The sequence below is a fragment of the Pseudopipra pipra genome, chromosome 2, assembly GCF_036250125.1.
Source record: "Pseudopipra pipra isolate bDixPip1 chromosome 2, bDixPip1.hap1, whole genome shotgun sequence".
Taxonomy (NCBI): Eukaryota; Metazoa; Chordata; class Aves; order Passeriformes; family Pipridae; genus Pseudopipra; species Pseudopipra pipra.
In genome coordinates this window covers 116,843,001-116,868,993 of record NC_087550.1, presented here as the reverse complement: position 1 = coordinate 116,868,993, position 25,993 = coordinate 116,843,001, and the positions used below count along the sequence as shown (strand labels likewise).

At 43.7% G+C, this 25,993-nt stretch overlaps 1 protein-coding gene across 2 annotated transcripts in view; it reads right to left on the bottom strand.

Annotated features, from left to right (window-relative positions):
• KCNJ6 (potassium inwardly rectifying channel subfamily J member 6) overlaps positions 1 to 25,993 on the bottom strand; it is a 165,684-nt gene that overhangs the window by 31,078 nt on the left and 108,613 nt on the right. For both annotated transcript variants that reach the window (XM_064647111.1, XM_064647112.1), the window contains one exon: positions 9,574 to 10,494. In XM_064647111.1, coding sequence (XP_064503181.1) covers positions 9,574 to 10,494 — 921 coding nt within the window. The remainder of the gene's footprint in view (positions 1 to 9,573; positions 10,495 to 25,993) is intronic.

Here is a 25,993-nt window from a genome sequence, read left to right as displayed (position 1 = left end):
GCCTTTGCTGCTGCCTGGATTTGGGCTCAAACTCACCATTTGGGGTTGGTTTTTCTCCTCTTCAGAGACACAGGGAGCAGCTCTGAACCCCTTCCATGGATATCCCAGAGCTCAGCTGTGCCAGGGTGGGGAAAAACACGTGGAGCACATCAGCTTGTGTTTGGTTTTCCTTGGAACGCTGTAATTGAGCCTCTGAGGTCACAGCAGTTCTCTGTGATATGTTTTTGCTGAAAACCCTTGAGGACTTTTTTTTTTTTTTCTGCAGTGGCCTTGGGAATCCTGGGAGCTGTGCAATAATGGGAGTTTTTAGTGCTGGCAGCTGCTTTCTAGGTTGGAAAACATATACTCATAAATTTTCTGCCTTTACGCAGCCAGAGGTGTTATCTGCAGTCCATAGCCTTGTTCTTTTTAATCTACCAGCTGTTGATTTTGAATTTCTCATTTACTTCACAGCTTTGCTTGCTCATTCTTCAACCTTTTAGGTCACTTTTGATTTGACAGTTGCTGCTCTATTCAATTTTGTGAAAACTTTCTGCTGAAGGTGAATAATCGTTCTGCTTGCATTCATTAAAAAACAGTGTAAATATTTGTAACATTAGAGAGGCTTTGCAGTTATCAGGGAGTGTAATGCAACATGTTTATCCTTCATTACAATTGAGTGAGACAGGAGGAAACAATATTATACAGCTGGAAGTAAAGAAGCACCAGGGGGAGAAGTGAAAAGACCTTTTAGAAATATAGGAGGGAGCAGAGTTTGCCAAAAATACTTCCCAGGGTTTTGAACTGCAGGCTACGTAGGAATGCTTCATATCTGGAGATCAAACATGAAGGAATAAGGTAATCAACATGAAGGAATCAGTTCAGCAGAAATTCCAGGGGTGAGACACTGCCCTGGCTCAAATCAGTGTGTGCCTGGGATTTCATCACCTTCTTCTCCAGGCAGGTAAAAAAAAAAACCCAACACTCAGATGACCAAAAGTAGAAGGCTAAAATTAGAACCAATAGCTCTAGATTTCCTTTCCCAGGAAAATATTGCAGTGCTGACCCTGTGTTTCCATCATTCCAAGATCAAGTGGACAAGCTGAGCTCCAGTTAACAGACATCACCCTCAGAAGGGCTCAGAAATGGAAAAGGCACTTGAGTGGCCTGGAGCCCTTCTCAGAGGGGCTCAGAAATCACATCTCTGCTCTGCAAGCAGGTGAAACATGTTCAGTGAGCTAATTCTGCCTGGGGAATCCTTTGACCTGGATAATGCTGAGGTACCTCTTGCAGGGAATCATCCCTTGGGTTTTGCTGAGCGGAGGTTTCTGTGGTGGAGGCTGTGCTGGGCTCAGGGCAGACAAGCCTCTCCTTTCTTGGTCTAGTCATTCCTTGGAGTCTGAGCTGGGTCTGGAGACTCGAGGACTCGGTGGTTTTACCTTTGCAGTGCCTTGTTTCTGTGCTAAACTGCTGGAAAACACAGTTGCTCAAAGCTGTGCTGGAGACAGAGGTGATTTTTAAGTGCCTGGCACCACAGGTTTTTAGGAGGTCTGGGCTGGCCAAGGAAGAGGATTCCCACTGTGCCCTTCTCCCAGGAAAACAGCAGCAGCAGGGCCAGTGTTAAAGCTTTGGGATCCCTCTGGCCATGGAGATGGATGTGTGTAGGCTCATGAGTGAGAAGGAGTGATGAGCAAAGACAAAATGCTGGATTGCAAGGGCACGATGTGCAGAATGAAGCCCTTCTTGTGCAAGTTAGACTTGTGTTCAGAGCAGAATTATTTAACAATATCTGACTAGCTGTACAAAAGTGGTTTTTTCATACTTAGGGGTCTCAAATCTCCTTTTTAGGGATCTTACCTTTTCACATATGAGTTAGTGCTTGAATCTAAGCATTATATCTGAATGTTTAGAGCTGAGGGAGCTGCTGTAGTTGTGAAGAGCTGAGCAACTAATTGGTGAGAAAGGTATGACAGATGGGCAATAAGCCATTATCAAACATTCAGTAACATTTTTGCATAGTACAGCACTATATAGAGAATAAAGCTGTCCAATAAATGTCTAATTCCTTTTCCCTGCCTTCCCTGAAAGTGAGATATACCAAAGTTTTGGTTGAAAATACTCATAATCTACACATCTCTTTTCATTCCATGAATTTCTCTCCCTGAATTCTTCCCATTGTGCACAGTTTTGACTGCTGTGAAGTTGAAATTGCCTCCTTTAAGACTTATAGTCCCCCTTCAGCAAAGAGATTAATCTTTTCCACCTGTGGAGAAAAATTCCTGAAAGAAACTTTCCCAATAAAACTGGAATGCTTTTCTCTGCTGGCATCAGGAACTCCAAGCTCACCGCTGCAATCCCTCATGCTTCCATCCCTGATTTTCTGTGTTGGAATTAATAACAAAGGAATGTTCTGTCAGAATTAACCACATGGAAATGTCATTATCATGGCCGGGCCTCGCGAACGAAGATTTGGGAAGGGCTCTACCCACGTTTGTTACAAGCATGCTGGTGACTAAAGAGGCCAATGCAAGATAGACAAGATTGGTTGCAATAGGCACAGCAGAAAGACTCCTTAGGTGGTACATTCTGCAAGGCAGGATTCTTTCTGCCTTGTCTTTTCTCCTTGAAAGTGATCCTGTGTGCGTTCTCAAAGGCATCAGCAGCGTTATGGATGGTGTGTCTCCAGACCTCCTGATTGGAGGCCAGAGTAGACCAGTTATGATGATCAATATGGCCAAGGCTGAGATGTTGTTTCAGGCAGTCCTTGTATCTCCTCTTTGGGGCTCCTGTCTTGCAGCAGCCGGTGGCAAGTTCACCATAAAGCAAGATCTCAGGGAGGGGGTGGTTGGTCCTTCATCCTGGAGACGTGCCCTGCCCAGCACAGCTGTGTTCTCAGCAACATGGCCTCAATACTTGTGACTGCTGCTTGCTCTAGAACAGATGGATTGGTCACATAGTCTGACCAGTGGATGTTTAGGATTGTGCAGAGACAGCGTTGATGGAAGCGTTCCAGGAGACGCAGGTGGTGGCTGTAGATGACCCATGATTCAGATCCATATAAGAGAGAAGATAACACAATGGCTCTGTAAACACTGATCTTGGTGCTTTTCTTCAGGTGTTTATTACACCATACTCCTTTATGGAGTCTTCTGAAAGCTCTATATGCCTTTGCTAACCTGTTGTCTATCTCACCATCCGAGGAGATGAGGCTGCCTAGGTGATTAAACTGCTGGACTGATTTGAGCTCTGATTCACCAATGATGATATGGGGATGATGGAAGACTTCCTGAGGTGCAGGTTGATAGAGAACTTCTGTCTTCTTTAAGCTGACTTCCAGCCCAAAGAGCTTAGCAGCCTCTGCAAAGCAGGATGTTAAACGCTGCAGAGCTGCTTCTGTGTGGGCAACAAGGGCGGCGTCATCAGCATAAAGCAGCTCCTGGACAAGATGGTTTAAGGTCTTGGTGTGGACCTTCAGTCTTCAACCTAAGGCAACTGAAGGCACATGGAAATGTGAGCAAGGAGTAAAAGTGGAAGGGATTGCTGGCAAGCACCAGGGAAGTCGGGATATGTGGGAATATGTGGGAAGGTGAACCCAGATGTCCGAGTCTGGCACCTGGCATCAGGAGATGTCAAAACTCTTAAAATAGAAAGAAAGAAAAATTGAACTGCAGAGTCTTTGTGTTCTGATCATTCCTGAAACGATGATGATCCAGTTCAGAGCCGAAGCCACTTATTCTTATCCCTGCTTGAACTGCATTTCAGTCACTGCACTTTGGTCACATCCTGGAGCACAACAATGAAATCTCCTTTCACCACTTGTCCTGCAGAAACACTCGAGTGTGAGAAATCCTGGTTCTTTTCTTCCTTTCACCTCCAATGCCTTAAGAAGCCGTTTGAGTGGATAAACATCTCTTCTCTGAAGAGCAGTAAAAAATCCAAGTGAGAAACTCTAACCCGAGCGACGTTTATTTGGAGAGAGAGCAGAGTCTGCTGGGATGTTCTGAAGGGTTGGAACTGCTACCACACATATCAAAGGGAGATATTTGCTAGGACTGGGCAAGGATAAGTGGTAAATATGGCAATTTACTCCATAAAAAAGGCAAAAAGACAATAAATCAGTCAGTCAAAGGGGCTGCAGTGGAGAGTGGGAACAGCTTTATACGATGTTTGTCCAGTCAAAAGCACCATTTGCTGTATAAGTAACCACCTCTGTGAACATTTTACTGCTTTCCACACATATTTTCCATAGCTGGCAAGTGTGTTTGTTTATGTGTCTATAAACCCTTCTGCAAATACTGCTCTCAAGCTGCTCGTGTGTCAGAATTATAAATGCAGCCGATTACAAGTTTATCTGTAGAATTATCCATATAAACCTAAAGTTATCTGTCCAGCTTTGTTGCTGTTTTTTTTTTTTTGACAGCTGTAAAAGTGCAGGTTGTTTGCTTTCCCTGGTGCTGTTTCAATGTCCATATGTTTATTTTTACACAGAGGGAATGGTTGTCAACCAGAGCACCCCTCTGGCAAACACAATTTCCCAGGGTTTGAGGGTCTTAAGTTGACTGAAAGACTTCATATTCCTTTCCTGTGTCAGAAAATGATGTTTTCTGTACATCAGTGCAGCTTTAGAGGGGGAATTTGAACCAGGTTTGGAGCTGCATTGCCAAAAAGGCTGTGGGTTATTCAGGATATTCCTCTTTCTCTCCTTTTTATTTTTCCTACATCCCTCTCTCTGTCTCTTCATTTCTTCTTTTTCTCTCAGTTTCTGTAGATATTGTACCTGACTCTCCCATCTCTTAAATTTAAGACACTTTCCTTTCCTTGTTATGGGTTTATTTCCCTATCAAAACAATACATTTGGAAACCTCGTTTAACTTTTTAAAATTACTAATTTGTTTATGATGATAAGAGTCGCCTTAAAAATAGATTTCACTGAGTGGAAAAAGCTAAACAATTTCAAGGCTGTTGTTAGGAGGAGGTTATTAAATTACCAGAGAAAAAAGAAATCTAAATTTTAGATTTTTCATAAATTTAAAACAAATAAATGAGTTATTCAAAGCCAAGGTTTTATTCCTTCTGTTTAGGGGGGAAAGGGTTCTGCATCCTTGAGTCCAATCTTTTTTGTTGTTGTTGTTCAAGGAAAAAAATAATTTTCTCAAATTCTCTGACTAAATATGTGTGTACTCTACAAACCTCTCTAAGAAATATCTTAAATGGTCTCCAGAAAATTATATGAAAGCAGTGGTGGCACTTTAGTGTAAACCAACTGTCTTGAAAGGTAGATATCAAATACTGCTGAAGTGAGATCAGTGTGTTTGTCATGTTCTTCCCAGTGAGATCACTTGTATTTAATATTACAGCTTTTCCATAGGGAACAGAGGGAGCACAGAATCCCAGAATGAGTCAGGTTTGAAGGGACCACAGTGGGTCATTTGGTCCCACCTCTATGCTCAGGAAGGGTCATCCCAGAGTGCAGGATTGTGTCCAGAGGGTTCTGGAATATCACCAGTGAGGAGACTCCACACCCTCTCTGGTCTCTGTTCAGTGCTGGGTCACTGCCCAGCAAAGAAGTTCTTCCTCATGTCCAGGTGGAACTTCCTGGGCATCAGTTCCTGCCCGTTCCTCTTGTGCCATTGCTGGGCCCCCCGAGCAGAGCCTGGTCCATCCTCTGCCCCCTCCCTGCAGACCCTACAGACCTGGGGGAGGTCCCCTCTCGGTGTCTGCTCTGGAGGCTGAACAGCCCCAGCTCCCTCAGCCTTTGCTGCTCCCAGAGTTGCTCCATCCCTTCAGCATCTCCGCAGGAGAATCATCTTCCAGCAGCTCCCTGTCCCTGCTGTCCTGAGGAGCCAGAGCTGGACCCAGCCCTGCAGATGTGCCTCCCAGGGCTGGGCAGAGGGGCAGGATCCCCTCCCTGTCCTGCTGGGAATGCTCTTCCCGACGCCCTCCAGGATTCCTTTGGCCTCCAGAATCCTGCTTTTTAGTCCTGCCTAAGTGTGGGACAAGCTTTGCTGGTGTGGGGCTGCTCTGGCAATGCCACAGGAGGAGCGTGGCACTAAAAGTGTGGCACTAAAAGAAGCAGAAATGCCTCAGAAATGGCAGCAAAGTGTGGAAATAACAGCTGGGCCCTTCAGCTACACTGAAGCTCAGTTGGAATTTTGCCCCCCACTCCTGGAGGTTCATCTGTTGCTTCACGGCAACCTGAGGTACTTCACCCCATGATTGTGTTGTCCCAAAACTGGGGGTTTTTTTGGGCACTTGAGGGGAAAGCACAGAAGCAAATCTTTGCAAAACTGTTACCCTTTGAACTCGAAAAGATATTTTTGAACGTGGTTGTAAATAAATAAATAAAAAAATACAGAAAATTGCGTGTTGAAAGGATCTGTAACAAGTAGTTTTAAAAAAAAGTCTTAATTTGAGTTTTTGGTGATGCTGTCTGGAGGAGTCAGATTGACTTCATGTTTTTTGGAAGTGCCTTGCTGAAGATTCTGCCCTCAAAGTGATCTTCATACTCTTCCCAGAGTAATATTTTGGTCTGTGCCTTAGTAAAGACACATTGACTTCCTTTTTTCTTCTCAGGAAATTGTGGCAATGCTTCCAAGGGGAATTAAAGCCTCCTTGATTTGAAGTTTCTGCTGAATTTGAGTTTGGTTAATTGGGTTAATTTCATTTAGTAAAACACATTATTCTTAATTTCCTGTCCTAACATATGATGCAGAGTTCACATGACAATACATAAAGAGTTGTGTTTCATACACAGGTAGGTGTGATTTTGGAGCCCCTAAGGTGGAAAATATTATATAAATATATATATATATTTAAACAGAATAATATAAATAATTAATAACAATGATAGCAAATGTTTATATTTATCATTTTCCATTTTTATTTCTCATGGAAGGTATATCTGCTCCCAGAGTGGGGAAGCTCTGAAAATAGATAAAGGGTTGTTTTCACTGACCAAACTTGGGAGTGGCTTTTCTGATAATGTAATATTGTACTATAATAATGAATAACGTAATCTAATGATCCCAGTCTGGTTTTGATTCATCAGCAGTGACACTAAATGTTGATATTTCCATATCTGTCATCACAGTTTCTTGGCTCCAGCTTTAATAATTTATATCCCAAGACTTTGATCAGTGCTGGAAGGTGTGATGGGTTCGAGGGTTGGAGATTGTTGCTTTGAGCAGCTCCTTTTGCTGCCCTCGCTCTACATCAAGAAGGAAATGTAGAACATATGATGGCCTAAACTGGCTTTCAGAGTTTGCTGGGATGTAATTTGTAAATATTTGTAAATTAAAAGAGGGAAAATGCCTAATTTTCGTAGATTGGCCTGATTGTACCTTCAACAAAAGTGACCCAAAGCACAGAACAAGCAGCTACTTCTGTACAAACACATCTCAGAAACTGTGCTGCTAATTATGACATTGTTTGATGCCCTGCCCCCATAAGTCATGCAGCAGGAGACCCTACCCAAACAGAACAAACCAGAGCAGTTTAAACTGGGAAATGGGCTCATCCATCCAGTGCCAGGGAAACACTTTAATCCTGGACGGCTTCAGTGGGTTTCCAAACCACTGCCTTTGGTTTTCTTCCTTCGTGTGGACTCCAAGGGTTTGAGAAAACAACAGATTTGATTTTTATCTTCAATTTTTATCTTTTGATTTTTATCTTCAATTGCAGCCCAAGCAGTGTGAGGGGGAGTCCCCTCCAGAGGAGGCTGATAATGGTTGAGAGGAGGATGTGGTCAGTGTTGGAGCAGCAAGGGACACCCCAGAGAGGAGTGTGGGTGTGCAGGGGGGAAGATGAGGTGAGGAAAGAAGGGTTAAACAGGGAAAGAGTGAGAGGTTTAAGACAACAAAGCCACATTTGCTGCACTGCAGAAGTGTTCTCGTCTTTTGATCTCTGTAGGTGGGTTTTGGTGAGACATTTTTTATTCTTCCACTGCTTGTCAATCATTTCCCTGGAAAAACACGGTGTTCAGCAAACCTGAAAATATCCACCTCCCCTTTCAGGATGTCAAGTTCCCTCAGCTGCAATTCAGAGATTTCAAGGTGGTTTCAGCTCATAAACAGCAATTTCCTCCTCGTCTCACCCGAAGGTGATGCAGATGTTTGAAATCTCTGTGACTGCTGCACATACCAGGAACACTAAACATTTCATCTTGATTTCTCTTCAGTACCACCTACTTCCTGGAAAATCTGGAAGCCTTGCACTTACCACTTCAAATTCTCTGCCAAGTTCCTTTCGATTTTTTCTTTTTCTTTCTTTTTTTTTTTTTACCCTGCTCCATTTTTGTCTCACACGTTTATTATATGGTGACAAATGCAGTTTTCTTCTGCCACCACATAATAGATGTGTGAAACACATACACATGTTCTAGTAAGAGACTGCTCTTTACTTCCTGGCTCCAGTTGCAAAACGTGAGTCAGGGTTGAAAAGGTTGTGCCTCTGGCAGAGCTGTGTGATCCACATCCTCAAACTTTCCCGGGTTTTGCTGCAGTCATGGGGAATAACAGCAAATCTCGTTCTTATATCTCTATATTTTTATATTTTTATACTTCTTATATTTCTACATCAGTGTTTTCTCCCCAAGCACATAGTTTCTTAATTTTATAATCACCATTCCCTTGTATTGATTATATTTACTCATTTCAGACATTGATGTTGTTATTGACATAAAAAAAAAATACCTCCAGCTTCTAGGACAAGTGTACCAGCACTCTGATTGTGGGAAACACACCAGTTTTAGAGATAAAACATCCCCCTGTTACTCTGGCTTTAATGCAAAGAACAAACATTACTTTATGAGTCCATCTGCTGCGAATTCCAAGCACTGTTTTCTCTGCATGGAGTGATTGCTGATGTTGTGCTGTGTAACTGTAGGTAAGGACCAAACAGCATCTCCACAAGGCTCCCGTGACACAACATGCCTTATTTACACAAATCCCAGCTTTTGGGGTTCTGTACATTCCTGGGGTGTGTAGGGGGCCTCAGTGAAACACAGAATCAGACAGATCCTCCGTGAGCTAAAGCGGAACAAGCCCCACGTTACAAGTTAAAGCAAAACCAAGCAAACAAGCAAGAAAGAAAAAGAAAAAAGGCGACAACCAAACACATCATCACTTCCTACCGGATCCAAACAGCCTGGGAATGCCACATGGCAGGCAGTTGTTCTGGAGTTACCCACGGGGGATTGGAAGCAGCAGGACTATGGTGCTTCCATGTGAATCATAAACAGAGTTTTGTATTGAATTTTTATTTATTTTTTTTTTGTCTGAGTAATTTTATCCCACAGGGACCTAGTGGTTGAGTTGCTCCTGCAATAGAATGGCAGGTCACCAGGTGAAAGATTTAGAAAATGAGAAATGCTATCCCATTTTCCAAACAGAGCAGGAACAACGCTAATTCCATTAGGCAAGGTGGAACAGACAATTAAACTGGGCATGCTTTTAATTTTGGAGCTAACCAGACAACAGATGCCTTTTTCAAATGGAATGACTGTTGAAGTGACTCCTTTAAAGTGAAGCAAAACCCCACTGATTTTCCTTGCTAAAATGAAAGCATTTACCTTATACAAAGTATAAGAAATGTTACCTGTTGCCTCCACCATTCCTTCTAGGATTACAACAATTTCTAGCTCCTCTTTGGGCAACTGGGCTTTGGAAATCTCCCAGAAAGGACTCTGCTGGTTAATCTCATGGCTGATGATCAGTGGTGAAACCAAAAAGAGACGATCATCCCCTGTGTAATAACCTACGTTGATATCTGTCTGGTTGAGTGGTATAAATTCCCCCTCCTTTGTCTGTTTGGATTTGATCAACTTGGCTCGTATTGATGCCTCTACAATGTGGGAATTCCTAAGGTCTCCTACTCGGAACATCAGACACAGCTTTCCATCCCGCATGGAAATGACTGCGTTTGTGGAGAACACCAAGGTTTCTGCCCTCTTCTTGGGTTGGGATATTTTCACAAACATGCAGCCAACCATGAAAGCGTTGACGATAGAACCTAAAACCGACTGCACTAAGAGCAGGATAATGCCCTCGGGACACTTGTCCGTGATGACCCGGTAACCATACCCAATGGTGGTTTCCGTCTCGATTGAGAATAAAAAGGCTGAGACAAACCCATTGAGGTTGCTGACGCAGGGGGTCCACGTGCTGTCCCCTATGTGATCCATATCTCCTCTCATGTAGGCAATCAGCCACCAGATCATTCCAAAGAACAGCCAGGTCACAGTGTAAACCATGACAAAGATCAACAGGTTGAACCTCCACTTGAGATCCACCAAGGTGGTGAAGATGTCCGTCAGGTAACGGTAGGTCTCTCTGACGTTCCCGTGGTGGACGTTGCATTTCCCATCTTTCCTAACGTACCTCTGGATTTTCCTCTTGGCACATTCTTTGTTTAGGTGTTTTGGCAGATCCTCTCTAGCTTGTTTGGGCAACTTTGGTTGATGAATAGTGACAGGGCTCTCTATGTCCTGCTCCATTGAGTCTTCTTCCAGGACGTTGGCTGCCGTGGAAAACAAACAAACAAGGGAAAGGCAGGCATTATTTCTCCTTATTATTTCTCTAAGTCAATACACGACTTCTTCCTGTGTTATTACAGGCATGAAATTGCTATTAATCAATAAAATTATCCTCCTTTTTCTTTTCTAACCTATTAGATGCACAACACAAATGACATCAAACATCCTCAGTTTATTGCTGAACAGAAATACAATGAAGGCAAACTCTTGTTTCCTATCTATCAGCTCATCCTGATATTTAAATTCCATCCATCCATACTTAACTGCTGCAAGAATTAAGCAGATATTCCTGCCCCCCTTTGCAGTTTAATGAATGAGGTTTCTTATGCACCAAGAAAGATCTGAAGGAGATAACAGATAGAAATGAGGAAATGGATTCACTTGGGGGTGAGCAGAGAAAATGAGCCATTGTTGAGCTATTTTTTCCCATCAATTGCATTGCTGAGGGGAAAGTATTAAATAAGTACTAAGAGTTCAAAAAAAAAGCCAACAATTTTCAGAAAGACCCAATCCTACTCTTGTTAAAGAAAAGTTGGGCTACAGTGTAATTTATTCCAAGAGCAATTCAAGCACACTTCCACAGAAAATCAATGTCTTGCTGATAACAAGACAGGGAATTGTGTGTCCTTCTCCCAGCAAATGTAAAACCTACAGTACTTCAGATTTCATTTGAATTCTGCAAGCCTGTGGCCTTTATTTGAGTGTACCTTCTAATGGTATGGGCCTAAACACCATTCCCCTGTGAGAGTCTTACAAGAATTTAACCCCCAAAAATGACAGTAACTGATTTTTTAAAATTATTTTCCCAGCATTTTGGGATAAATAGCTTCATTTTATTTATGTGCAAGAAAAAAAGTGAGTTTACTGAGGAGGAGAGTGCTTTCATTGAATGTGTTTTGCAAGATAGCTGGGGGTGTGGTGAAGTCTGGGGTAATTGTTGGCTTTTAGTGGAAATCCTTCTGCCTTCTGGGGCTTCTTCCTGCTAAAATTTCAGCTCTTGAACCCTTTTTCTCTCCCTTCTGAGTAACTGCTGTCATTCTTCTGCCAGACTGTAAAGGGAAAAGTCTTCTGCTGGCTCTGCCTAATTGTTAAGCTCTGAATACAGAATCACAGAACCCCAGAATGGTTTGGGTGGGAAAGGACCTTAAAGCCCATCCAGTGCCACCCCCTGCCATGGGCAGGGACACCTCCCACTATCCCAGGTTGCTCCAAGCCCCTTCCAGCCTGGCCTGGGACACTTCCAAGGATCCAGGGACAGCCACAGCTTCTCTGGGCAACCTGTGCCAGGGCCTCCCCACCCTCACAGGGAAGGAATTTCTTCCCCACATCTGTTCTGAAGAGCAGCAGTGATGTGCTGTTGTGAAGGGGCTGCTCTTGGTGGGTCAGTGTGGCTCAAAGAGCATTTTACTCTCTCTTACAAACGTGTGTTATGTAGCAGATCATCTGTGGGGGAGTCTCACAGCACCTGTAGCTTTTTCAAGATGCTCAGGCTCATTCCTGTGGAGAAAGATCACAGACCCTCGTGAAATTTTGGGGGTGACTGGAATATCCAGGGGGAAATAAGTGTTGTCTCTCCTTCTGGCCTATCCCACTGCCAGCCAAGCCTGTCTTCAGCCCCATCACATCTCTCTGTTCAAGGAAAGGCTCCAAGGCCGACAGTAGCATGGAAACCTGAGAGCTATTCTGGGTTTTTAGACTGTGAGCCCCACCCTGTGTCACCTCCTCAGCTTATGCTGTGTCTAAGGGGAGCATTATTGAGGCTGAAGGCAGTGGCAGCACTGGAAGTCGTGTCACGGGGCCGTCAGTCCCCAGAGAACTCACCCCAGTGGGTGACAGTGTGCCTCCTTGCATTATCACTAATGCTGGATAATGCAGGACAAAAACACAATGAAAAGGCATTGCAGGGACCTGGTGAGGCAGACTTAAGGCAAAGCCAGAAAATTTGAAGTTAAGGCTTCACACTTCATGCTGAACTCTCCATTGTGCCTGAGGAAATTTCAGTCCACAGGAGTTATCACATCACTGCAGCAATAGACCCCTCAAGTAATTATGAACAGCCTATGAAGGCTCTGGCTTTTGAGGCTTTATGTTAGGCTAGCAATACTGGTATAATGCAGTTAATTATTTTTAAGGCACTATGAATAATTTGCTTTCCCCCCCGGTCACAGAGACAAGGAGAACACTGAGACAAGGTTTCCCAGAATCCCAGAATATGCTGAGCTGGAAGGGACCCACAAGGATCACTGAGTCCAACCCTTAGCCCTGCACAGGACCATCCCCAAGAGTCACACCACGTGCCTGAAAGTATCATCCAAACACTCCTGGAGCTCTGGCAGGCTTAGGAATGTCCTCTTGCCTTTGAAAATATACCTTACTCCTGACCTTGCTATTAAAGGCAGCCATGTCCTAGACTTCCCTGCCTGAGCATCTCTTACCAGAAATTATATTAAAGGCCCAGCAGGGCTGATTTTATTCCTGGGATCAGGAGAAATCTGAAGGCTCAACCCCTTCCAGGGATGCCCACCTGCCACACCATGACTGCTTTCATACAGTGCTTATTTCCTGTAGAAATACTTAAAAGCAGTGAAGCACCTTTTATTCATAAACCAAATTTTATTCATGCTTTCAAAATGTTTTGGGTTAATTAAGCCCTTGTGCATCATAACCAGCCTGCCCTGACTTTCACAGCACATCAGCTGACCCCCAAAGAGAGGGACAGCCAAACCCAGGGACTTCTGTGTTTAACCAAAATCTCTCATTACAGCATTCACACAACACTCCTGCAGACACCTTGGTCTTCCTGGGGGGCTTTTGCCCATTTTGCAAACTCTCCAGGCTCTTCCCAGTGCTGTCATTTCCCAGCTCCCAGGCAGCCTCTGAGAGGAAAAATTAAAGTCAAGTTTTCAGTCTTTCTCTCTTTTTGCAAGATGCCCTTTTACTCCTCCCCTCACCCAAATTCTGCCACCACGAGACCCCATAAATTCCTTTATGGGGAGGTTCCTAGATCAGAATCACAGGCCCATTCACCCTCTCCTGGGCCAAGCCCTTGCTCCAGACTGAACCTTGGGAGCAGCAATTCCCGAAATAAGCGATCCAAAGATGATGCATCTGTGTGTTTCCATGGAAATGCTTGATGAATAAGTTTTGAACACATGGCAGGATCCCTGTTCCCCACTAAGGCTGAGGAACAGCCACATACTGTCGAGCGCCTTCACCACAAAATACTTTGGCTAATTATATTTTTACTTGATATCAACCCAATTAGCTTCTGCTGTTTATTTCATCTGATTTTTTCCTTTTTGGTTATATAATGGCTGTCATGGTTCCAAGGAACAGGGGAGTGAATAGCAGCAGTCTCACTTGAGAGCTATTTTTACTCTCTCTGCTTTTCTTCACGACAAAAATATCTACGTGTTATTAATCTGCACTGCAAAAAGGAAAAAAAAAAAGGTATTTCTGAATATTTCCTCATCTCCCAGTAAACACAATGTTTGTTTCCACACAATGGCCAGGTAGCAAAAATGTGCTAATTTAGGCCAACTTAGAGTAGTCTTGTTTGGTTGGTCTCTAAGGTAAATACACATAAGGCATAAGAGATTTCAGTGAGTTCTTTAATTTTCCAGCAAATGACAAGGAGTTCTCCTAAATAAGTCCCTGAATAGTTCACTTGTGAACTATTGTTCACAAGTGAACCACTTGTGAACACTTGTGAACCACTAAGGCTGTGGCTTTATTAGCAAATTAAATGTACCCGGGCCCGTTTTTTAGCAGGGAGGTTGAATGGAGTGGGGCAGCCCACACTTGTATTACTGAACTCTGCTCTTTCCAGGTTAAATCTCACACAATCTGCCTTTTAGGAATAACCTGTGTCCCGTGCTAACACCTGAAATGCAGCCAGGAATTCTATGTACTGGTCAAAACCACGCCAGGGGCTTTTCTAGGGATTTTACCACACAGGGAGTCGTGTACCAGTGCTCAGGAACATTTTATTTCCTATTAAAATTGCGACCAGTGCTGTTGTCCTGGTCTTGTCTCTTCCAGAGCAGCATTAGAAAGGTACAATCCAGGGTTTCCAAGCACATATTTTTTAATTAGAGTCAGTAGAATAACACAAACCCAGTGCCAACAACAAAATAGGAGCTGTACAGGACGTGCTCTCATGACTTTTGAGGCTGTGAATGTAACACATCACTGTAATCCTCAAGCAATCATTTTATCATTAATGTGATTATTGTTGTGCTTCAGAAAGGTTGTCATGGTACAAATGCTTGTGCATGTACAAATATTTTACAAATACAAAGCAAAAGTAGGTATGAAAAGGGCCCTCTTGCCCAATTTAAATGCTGCAAGTCTGTTTTGATTGCCTACTTTATTAGAGTTCTGGTATGATCTCCAAAATAATTAGGAGTTTCAGCAGAGAATATTACAAATTATAACTGACCTTTTTGTGACACCAGCTGATCTAGAGAGCTCAGAGTGGATGTCTCACTGTAATTTAGTAATTTTATGTCTTGTAACACACTTGTGAAGGTTTTGTATGCAAATTCATTGAAAATGCCCTGATTTCAAAAATCATTTATAACCTAAAAATTGCTCTCATGGGCTTCTGTCCACACATATAAATGTGGAACAGACACTGTTTTGACTGTGATTCTTGTCATTCCCCACTTTCCTGGCAGGATGAGGGCGACTTTTACGTTAAGCAGGAGCTTGGAAGGTCTAAGATTTCCTTTTTATGAGGGATCTTCACCTCTCGTTTGCTGTGTCCACAAACCTCCCTGGCACTGCACCCACCTGGGGAATGTTTGGCAGCACCAGGTGGCAATTTTTGTTCCCTGTCTTGTTTGCAAGAAAAAAGTGGAGCCTTTTATGACCCACCACCAACTGTAAGCAGTCATTATTACAGAGAATAGATCTGTTTTGTTTTGTTTTTTTTTTCTGGAAAAGAAAGGAATTAGGAGCTGATCCTACCCTGGTGAAATCACTGCAGGATTGTCCATTCACTCAGCTGAAAGCTTTGCTAGTGCTCACTGGGATGTTCAATAAACACTGACTTGGCGAGTCTCTTCAAGGACCAAATTACTTATTTGCACCCACAGAATCATAAATATAATTTCAGAGAGAGCATGCGTGGGATTTAGATTTATTTCAGCAGCAGCTTTTCACCAGAAAAGATGTGCAATGAGGTGTGTTTATGATTAGAAAAGAGGCTGCAAGGATGATACCTTGTTTTTTCCCGTTACCTGCTTCAACATTGCCTTCTAATCCAACTTGATAAAAATAACATTCTACTGTTTTAATTTCTTTGGAGCCTGTACAGCTGCAAGAAATCAGTCTGAGTAAGGCTTTGTGCAAACATTTCCATTCATTTTTGATTCTTGGCCCTTTTATTACGGAGGATGGAGAACAAAGCTGATAACTCCAATTTAAAAAAAAACCAAACCCCGTGACTCAGTTTTTGGTAGTCATTCGACCTTGTAGTTTTTGCCTTGGATTCCAATCAATTTCCTCACAGAATTTACCACTACAGGCTCCAAAATGCCATTTTTACATCTGCTTTGCTGAATTTATCTCCATTTGAAGCACAGGGGAGCCTTGGCTTGGTAATGTGCATTCTGAACCTGCAAAGGTGTGTGGAGACAGTTGATTATCAACATCTTCTGCCTTTTGTTAGGCTGCAGATCCCACATTGGATTACAAAAGTTGTTTACTACCTGCTTGGAGTCAGCACTAATTCAGAGCCATCTCTACTGCAAATGCCTGGCATTGAAAGCAGGATTCTGGAATAAGGAGACTCAGCTGTTACACATCCCTGCTCCTGCCTGATTAGTCTTTTACCAGACTTTTGGCTTCCAGAAAAGCTCGAGCTGGAGGTTCAGAGCAGACATTTCTGTGAATCTACTATGAAAATTATCGTGTTTGAGGGCAGCACACATGGCCACTGACCCCTTGGCATGTGTGGTGTCTGGTACCAAAGTCCAGAGTACCTTTTGTGGGCCCAGCTCAGAGCAGTTTAGATTCTATTCTTTTGAGGTCAGCCAGCATTTATGGGCTATTGTTGATATTGCACAGGTGCTCTGGCTTGTGTCATGTTCTTATTCAACATATTCCCCTGGATGAGATGAGCAATTTCTTTCACAAACTGGGTGTAAAATAAAAAAGTCCTTCTCATCCTTCCTGGCAGACGGTCTATCACCCTTGTCTAGTGCTCACTATTGAGGCACTGGAAGTTGCCCAGAGAAGCTGTGGCTGCCCCTGGACCCCAGGAAGGGTCCAAGGCCAGGTGGGACGGGGCTTGGAGCAACTGGGATAGTGGAAGGTGTCCCTGTCCATGGAAGGGGAGTGGAACTGGATCATCTTTAAGGTCCTTTCCAACCCAAACCATTCCACGATTCCAACATTCTATGATTCCATGTTTCATGCTCAACAATGTTAATTCCCTTGCTCTTACCAGAAAGGCAAAGATGTTTCCACATTAATCAGGCAATAGATAGGAAAGTCTGAGAATGGCAAACCAGTAGAGCTACAAAAGGCAGAGAAAGAGGTGTCCAATGTCAGAGAATGTTCAACAGTGAAGACTAAGCTCAGCCTGATGGAAGAACCAGTGGTTATTCCAAAAATCATGGCCTGCCAATGGAACACTAGGCAATGGAGGACTACCAAAAAGACAAAATCAAGATTTCTGGTCACTTGAAGTGTTCAAAGCTGTCATTAAAATCAGAGACTCCTGCATGCAATTGCTCAATGGACAAATGCATGCAATGGACAAAGTAGTCAGAGAGGAACTCTGCCTCTTTTTAAAAGTCAAATCTCAGTCTCCTTTACTACTCTGAGAGCACTGTGGGCAGCAAGGGAAGGAGGTGATTCTGCCCCTCTGCCCCACTCAGGTGAGACCCCACCTGCAGAGCTGCCTCCAGCTCTGGGGTCCCCAGCACAGGAAGGTTGGAGCAAGTCCAGAGGAGGCCATGAAGTTGACGAGGAGACTGGAGCATCTCCCCCATGAAAACAGGGGGCTGTTCAGCCTGAAGAAGAGAAGGGTGTGTGGAGACCTCACAGCACCTTCCAGTGTCTGAAGATGCCTGCAAGGAAGCCAGAGAGGGACTGTTCATCAGGAACTGGAGTGACAGGAAAAAGGGGAATGGCTTCAAACTGAGCGGTGAAATTTATTTAGATACTGGGAAGAAATTCTTCCCTGTGAGGGTGGTGAGGCCTGGCCCAGGTTGGCCAGAGAAGCTGTGGCTGCTCCTGGATCCCTGGAAGTGTCCAAGGCTAGGAATGGGACTCTGAGCAACCTGGTTGGTGGAAGGTATCCCTGCCCATGGCTGGGGGGGTGGAGCTGGATGATCTTTAAGGTCCCTTCCAACCCAATCCATTCTATCATTCCATAATGTTCTTGTCCTATCTCCAACCAGTCCAGAAAACAGTGTTTCCTCTGGGAAGGCAAGATCAAAAGGATGCATTTTTTGCACTCCTATTGGCACAGCTGCTACCAGCAGTGGAGCAAGGCCAGCAGCAGAGACAGCCCAGGTGTCCCACCCTGACTTATCCCACCTGGCAACACCAGAGCCTGGCTCTTGCCTGGTAATTCCACGTGTAAAACTCCTGCCAGCTGCTGCAGCGGGGATAACAGGGCTCAGGAAGGATTCAGGGTGCTGACAGGCCCCAGCAGCTGCAAACACTGGCCACACGCTTTCCTTCTGATGCCTCTGCCTCAGTTGTGTCTCCCTGACTTGCTGGATTGAGTGCTTGAGTGCTTCCAGTCACTCAACTCCAGCTATTTCTGCCCGTTGCTGTCACTGGAATTGATGCCAAAGTTTTTGTCAGTGGCACATTTTGGGTCATAAGGAACCTCTAAGGGTCTCTTGACCAACACCCTGCTCAACACATGGGCTGCCCAGGGAGGTGGTGGAGTCCCTGGAGGTGTCCAAGGAAGTGGCACTCAGTGTTCTGGGCTTGGACTCAATGGGCTGGGAGCTCTTTTTCAACCTCAGTGATTCTGGGATTCTGTGAAAGCTGGATTACCCAGTGCTGCACCTCTCACATTAGGAACTTTTCCATTGGAATTCCCCTCACTGCACCTTGTGTCCATTTCTCCTTGTTTTTCCCTGTGCACCTCTGAGAACAGCATGACCTCACCTTCTCTGCAACTTCTTTTTTGCATCTGAGCTGTTGATTTACAGCTCAGCCTTCCAGAGGAGTTACAGGAAGGATGGTTAAATCCTGATTTCTCCATGTATTCTCTTCACTGATTACAGGGAAAAAGAGTGTTCTCAACTTTTGTGAGAAGAGATCCACGAGATTTTGTTTCCCATTAAAATTTTCCCCAACTGAAAACCCTGGAAACAAAACTTAGCTGATCAGCTGATCATTTTGTACAGATAGTTCTGATCCAAACATTTCGTATAGATAATTGTGAGATATTTAATTCTGCACTTGTAATGTCACTGATATTTGGGGAGTTCTCCTGGGTGTTTCTGGAAGCTGAAACGTTTGGCTGACCTGTGCAGTGCTGATTGTACTGCTAAATGTTATCAAATTACCTGTTTTGACTTTGTCCCGGGTCAACTAGTGCTCCAAGACAATACCTGGGAATGGTTTGGGAGACAGCAGGTGCCAAGAACTGCTCCCATTAGACACCATGGATGAGATTGTGTCAGGTTTAAATTTTTTCCCAGTGCCATCAGGCTTTGCTCCCTCAGGCATCTCCACAGGCTCTCCCACCACCTCTGCATGGAGCAACATAAAACCTTGGTCTGCAGCACAGACCTCACCTTGTTTCACACAATCTGAGGTGGAAAAATACCACTGTCAACATACTAATTATGCCTTAAACCCAAGAATTACCAAGTCCACACAAGCCTCAGGGCCATGTGCTCTGTGGAGTGACACAGACACCCCCCACCAGCTGCTCTCAAGGCTGCAGAATTCCTGGCCTGGTTTTATTGGGCACTGTGGATGTAATAACCAGCTTGGTCGTGGGATTGGTGCATATTCCAGCGTGGGAAATGTTTAGAAATCAGGGCAGGCAGCTCTGCCCTTGTCAAAACCTGTCTGTCCAGTCAGGTCACCAGAGAGGATTGAGATGCACCCTCACAGGAGGAGTTGGTGTAGCCATTTTTCATGTAGGCAGGAGAACCAGCCCTTCTCTCTCCTTGCTCTTTTCTATCCCAGCTCTTTTCCTGCCCCTTTTTTACCTCCCCTTCCTGAAGGAAGGGTGTCTTTACTTGACTCTTCATCCTTGGGGCAGCCAAATTCAATATTTGCCTGCACTGCTGAGCAACCTTGAGGGATCCTCCTGCCTGAATATTCACAGAGCTCCCTGGGCAGGGGCTGGAACCACCTTGGCTGCTGCACCACCACCCTCTGACAGCTTCCTCACTTTGATCAATGAACTACCACAAATATAAGGCACTGGAAAGATGGAGAAGAATATTTTTGTCAGACAGGAAGGACTTGATCCCATCAGTATGCTGCACCAGTCAACTGAAGCCAATAACTTATGCAGTGGTGTAAGTCTGCACACCAAACCTAACAATTTTTAGTACATTCCTACAGAAATGGGCAGCATATATTGATAAAGACCTTGGATCTGATCAATTCAGGGTTAGAGGATCTGAGATGACTTTGAGAACGTCTGTTTTTTTCAAGAAATATGGACCATAGAGAACAAAACGACTTTAAAAAACAAATATGTGATTGAATGGCTGTTTTTTCAAGAAATACGGACTACAGAGAACAAAACGACTTTGAAATAGAGATATGTGATTTCTTCTACCCCCCAGTTCTTGAAAGAAGAATGAAAAAAATGTCACAAACTTCCTGCTGTAAATTACATTTTTTTCCTCACTCATTTTACATCCACACAGGCTGCCCCCAGGTCACAGACACTGCCTAAGAATATTGGTTTTATTTCTGCTGTTACAGTTGCACAAAGCTACAGAAGGGGTTGAAAAGGCTGGAAAAATTGAAACAGACAGGAATTATAATTATCTTTTTTAATCTAGTAACGGAGATTTCTTTCTTGACAACTTCCTTGCAGTGAAAAGAGGATTTCAGTGGCTTTTGCTTCCAGGCAACGTATTTCAGGAGGGCACCATGCTCTTCCCGTACAAAAACCAGGCAGGATTTTAATTTAGTTTTTTTTTTTTTAATACACTTGAGATGAAAAATTACTAAAATGTTTCCCACAGACGCTGTTGAAACATTTCTGTGACTGCTGCTGCTTCTTGTGGTGCTGACTTGGTGGATTTTCTGTCTGTTGAAGTGACCCTTGGTTCATTTGGGCCTCAAATTCAAAACCAAACTCTGGCATCCAAAAGTTGCTTCACAAATAAAATTGTCTCAGGGACCAGGCAGTTCCCCCTCTTAAAATGACTTTTTTTCTTTATCTGAACAGCTCTTGTGTTCTTTCCATCCCCCTCCTCTTCCATTTCTGCAGGTAATACTTGGGATTTTGGGATTCTTTAAGCTAAATAATTAGGCCATCACTGGCTTCATCCCCTTTTCCTGCCAAAAGAAGTCACAGTGAAATACAAAGACCTACTTTCTTGCTGCTGTTTTCCCCATTTCGTGCAGTTTATAGACTGCAGAGTTAAAAAAAAACAAAACAAAACAAAACACAAAACTGAGAAATCAGGCTGGGAGTGACATTTAAAAAGACATTTCAAAAAAGCAAACTTCCAAAAAAACTCTCCCTAATTTCAGCTGGGTCAATGTTTTGTCTCGGGCCGTGGTATTTTGCTAACCTGGAAATGGTGAGTTGAGAACAGCACTTTAGTTGTGCTTCCCAAGGAAATGAGAATATCCATCACTCTGTCTGCCCCCCTTAGGATCGCTTTGGGAACTCGGGCTGGTGTTTGGGCTTTTAGGTTTCTCTCAGAGCTTCAGAGAGACTCTGGAAGGTGGGCAGAGCAGCACTGACAGTGTGTGGAGCTCTCAGAAACACTGAACTCCCATGAAAACAGACTGAGTTCCCCACACCATCAGATGCCAAGGAATCCACACGAGGGATCCACGAGAAACGTCATTTTTTTTTCGTGGGTGCTGCTTCTCCTCCCAAAGCTACAGTCAAATATATTTTTTTTTCAAATAACTATGACCCTGTGAAGTATTAAAAAAAAACCAACCAGCCCTGCTCCTGCTCCTGCTTTGTGTGGAGCCTGAAGGGTTGTGGGCTTTTATTTTCCAGGCCTGATGCTCATATTTGATACAGGGCCTTCCACATTCTACAACAAATTAGTTTAGGTCAGGCTTTGTGGTTTTAGCCACAAAGCAATTTGAGGGTAAGAAAATAAAACTGACTCAACTTGTGCCTTTTTTTTTTTTTTTTTTTTTTAAATAAACTGTTTAGTTGAATCAGCACAAAAGGCTGAATGAAAATACGTTTGGTTTCGATTCAGGTTTTTTTCTTGCTTTCAGCCTGAATGAAAAACCTTAGAACTTTTCTGCAAAGAGCATCAGCTCTGCAGGATTTTACACCCATCTAAAGTAAGAGTTTGTTCAAATGTATTTTGAGGCAGGTGCAATGTCAGACCCAACATGACTGGAAATATAAGTTAAAACCATAAAAAAAAAATCTTTCCATGTTAGCAAATAACAACATTTTGTCTTGAAATAAGCAACTCAGTGGTGTCTAAAATACTATTTACTGTGCTATTTCACTTAAGCTACATAATAAAGAGGTCTATAAATTTGGTTGAAAAAATCTCAAAGGGGTTGCTGTGACATTGCTCTAATTGCTGTACTTGCTATTGTCCTTTTCTCTAGGGATATAAGTAGTGGGAAAAAAAAGAATTATAAGCACTGGAATATTATTGTAAATTGGATTTGATTTGGCCAACAGCGTTTCCCACAAATATTTTATGAAGGAAAATACATTTAATTTCAGACTTTCCAAAGGTCGTCTTTTGGCTGTGAGATACTGAGGTCTAGATCAAGCTTTCACTCCTTTTTCACAGTAAAATTTTAGGAAACAAAGTTTTTCAAAAGGATTAAATAACCTTTAGGTGGAGGAAATACATGAAAATGTTTGTAATGCCTATTTTGGGTGAGGTAGGGGTTTTCTGTTTCCTTCTACTTTGCTAAATACATGTAAAAACCTTTCTGATTGTTCTTTATTTTTTTCTGTAGGTTTTTCTAATCTGCCTGAAAATAATCCATAATTCACCAGGATTTTGCTGTGCACAAGTCACCAGTTTCCTGCCTAAAAATAAGGTGCTTTGAGAGGAATGTTTTGGAAAGAGTAGAAAGAAAGGAAGGAAGGAAGAAGGGAAGGAAAGAAGGAAGGAAGGGAAAGAAAGAAAGAAGGAAAGAGAGAAAGAAAAAGAAAGAGAGAAAGAAAGAAAGAAAGAGAGAGAGAAAGAAAGAAAAGAAAGAAAAGAAAGAAAGAAAGAAAGAAAGAAAGAAAGAAAGAAAGAAAGAAAGAAAGAAAGAAAGAAAGAAAGAAAGAAAGAAAGAAAGAAAGAAAGAAAGAAAGAAAGAAAGAAAGAAAGAAAGAAAGAAAGAAAGAAAGAAAGAAAGAAAGAAGGAAAGAAGGAAAGAAAGAAGGAAAGAAGGAAAGAAAGAAAGAAGGACTTTCCAGAAAGATAAAGAAAGAAAGACTTTCCAGTGCTGGACTCTCATGTTATCCCAATTTAAAACATGCAGCTCCTCAGGAGTCTTAATTGAATTTGGTTCTGGGTGGCTGAATGTAGATTTTAATATCACAGTAAAATGCTATTGTGGATTTATATTTTATTTCTACAAATCTTCCCAGAACAGGCTGCACTGGTATTGTGTTTTTTAAGTAATTGACATTTCAGATGGTACATGAGCCTTCAACCAGCGAGGCCCATCTATCTTTATTGGAGCTCAGCATGAGCACAAATAATTCAAAGCTTTCATAGCCTTTAAATGTCTTGAAAGAAAAGAGTAGTTTCTGCTTTTTACATATCTCCTGATTTGTGTAGGGACAGGCTCCTACCTCTGAAATGTATGAGCTGTCTCAAGGATGTGGTCACGGACATCAGAAATACAGATTGCTCTGGTTAGAGCTGCTACCTGAAACAATGAACACACCGGGCTAAAATGTGAATTCTGTGTCTTTTTTAGACAGGTACATGTGGTCAGACTCACTTAAAGGAATAGCTGACAAAGGAGCTGACCTTTTAAAGAGAAAACAGCTCCTGTGCAGTAAACAAAATATTAAGCCTACAGAGGGGAGCTTTTGATAAATGAATAGGCTGGTGGCGAGAACACACTCCTTGTGCATCCAAAAGCAAGATTAAATGGAAAATCGAGACGGTAAAAATAAAGGTTGGCTGCTTCAGTGCATGAAATAGGAAGGAGCAGAACATCTGCAAACAAATGAGGTTGGGTACCGGGGAGGTTTCTGGGTCTCTTCTGTTTGTGTTGACTCGAAGCACGTTTGTGAGGTGGAGGCCAGTGGCAGGAGGGCAATGCTTTGCCAGGAATGATCACAAGATCACAGGATCCTTGAGGTTGGAAAAGACCTCCAGGGTCATGGATCCAACCTGTGCCCCATCCCCACCTTGTCCCCCAGCCCAGAGCACTGAGTGCCATGGCCAGGCCTTCCTTGGACACCTCCAGGAGTGGAGACTCCACCACCTCCCTGGGCAGCCCCTGCCAAGGCCTGAACACCCTTTCCAGCGAGAAATTCCTCCTAATGTCCAACCTGAAGGGTCTGATGGGGCCTCAGCCACCCACCTTGGTGCCTGAATCCCCCAGCAGCCCAAGCACCACAGGAGCCCACCTGGATGGTCCAAAGGATTGGACTAATGGATTTGTAGATGCCCAGACATGGGAAAAGCTGTAAAGGGCCTTCCCTGGAGGTCTGGCTGTACTATCCTGGTATACATTAGAGGACATGGATGTGTGGGAGAGAAATGAGAGTGCTGGGATGTCCAGGATGTGGGTAATGACAGACAGAGAGAAGTATCTGGGCACTGGCTTGTGTGTGTTTAAGCAGACAGGAGGAGAAAGTGCAGGCAGGCAGCTGGTGGGAAGGAGGAAGGAGTCTCTACAGGGACTATATTTGTGTTTGAGAGAGTGAAGGGAAAGAATTTGCAGTGTCCAGCCTTGTCTGGGTTTGTGCACAGGGTGATATTAATCTGTGGTGTTATGGAGGAGCACCCCTGTTTCACTTCTTTTAAATCTGGTGGCAAAACAGCCTCTTTATGCTTGAGCTGTACCTTCCTTCTCTTTGTCCAGGGCAAAGAGTTCAAGGCCAGGCTGGATGGGACTCTGAACAACCTGGTCTAGTGGAAGGTGTCCCTGCCCATGGAAGAGGGTTGGAAAGAAATGATCCTTGAGGTCCCTTCCAACCCAAACCATTCTGTGATTCTATAAAACCGTGATGGGATGAATTATGATTGGACAAGGAAAATCAGGTGATGATTCCTTTCAGTGACTTCCCCAAAGTCTTACTCAACTCCTTGACCATTATTTGGGTTCTCAGCTGGTTCTGGATGCCTCAGGACTTGGATGTCCCAGCTATGAGGACTGAGTACCTGCACAGCTTTGCTGGCATCCCATGGGTGGCCAAGATGAATCTTTATATTCCCTATTTCCTATCTGAGACTTGAGGCCTGAAGGTTGCTTGGATTCCAAACATGAAGAAAAAGGATGATAGTCACAAATCCATCTGCTCTCAGGGCCGGGAGCCACCTTCTAAAACCAGGTAACATCATGTTGTGCTGTGTGTGTGCGGGCATGGTCCCTGGATCTCAGCAGTTGTGGAAAAGCGGGATAAGGTAACGGATATCGGCAGCCAAAGGGTGGAGGAGTCCCAGCACCTGCTCAAAGAGATGGTAAGGAAAGCCTGGATTCTTCAGGCTAAAGAGAGTGAAGACTAAAAGGGTTGACATGGAGGTGGAGAATGGATAATCCCACAGAACCATGGACCTCACACAATTACTTTGGTTTTAAAACAGTTCCAAACAAGTTTTCCTTGATCAGCAGGGAGTGGCATCCAAAGGGGGTTGCCCCCGGCAGGCTGCGGAGTTGGGCAATGTCAGGACATTTGGAAGTGGTTTGGCCAATCCACAGAATCATGGAATGGTTTGGGTTGGAAGGGACCTTAAGGATCATCCAGTCCCAACCCCTGCCATGGGCAGGGGCACCTTCCACTAGACCGGGTTGCTCCAAGCCCCGTCCAACCTGGCCTTGGACACTTCCAGTGATCCAGGGGCAGCCACAACTTCTCTGGGCAACCTGTGCCAGGGCCTCCCCACCCTCACAGGGAACAATTTCTTCCTAATATCCAAATTAAACCTCCTCTCCTTCAGTTTGAAGCTACAGATGAGGTCTTGGAAGAGCTGGTGAAAGGATGGGGATGGGAAGCTCCCTCCAAGGAATCTCATGCAGGTTTACATGGGAGTGGGTGGGAATTGGACCACCAGGATCCCTCTCTCATGGCATGGTAGAGCACTTTTCTCCTTATATTCCTTTTATATTTCTATTTTTGAAGCCATTGACATGTCTTCT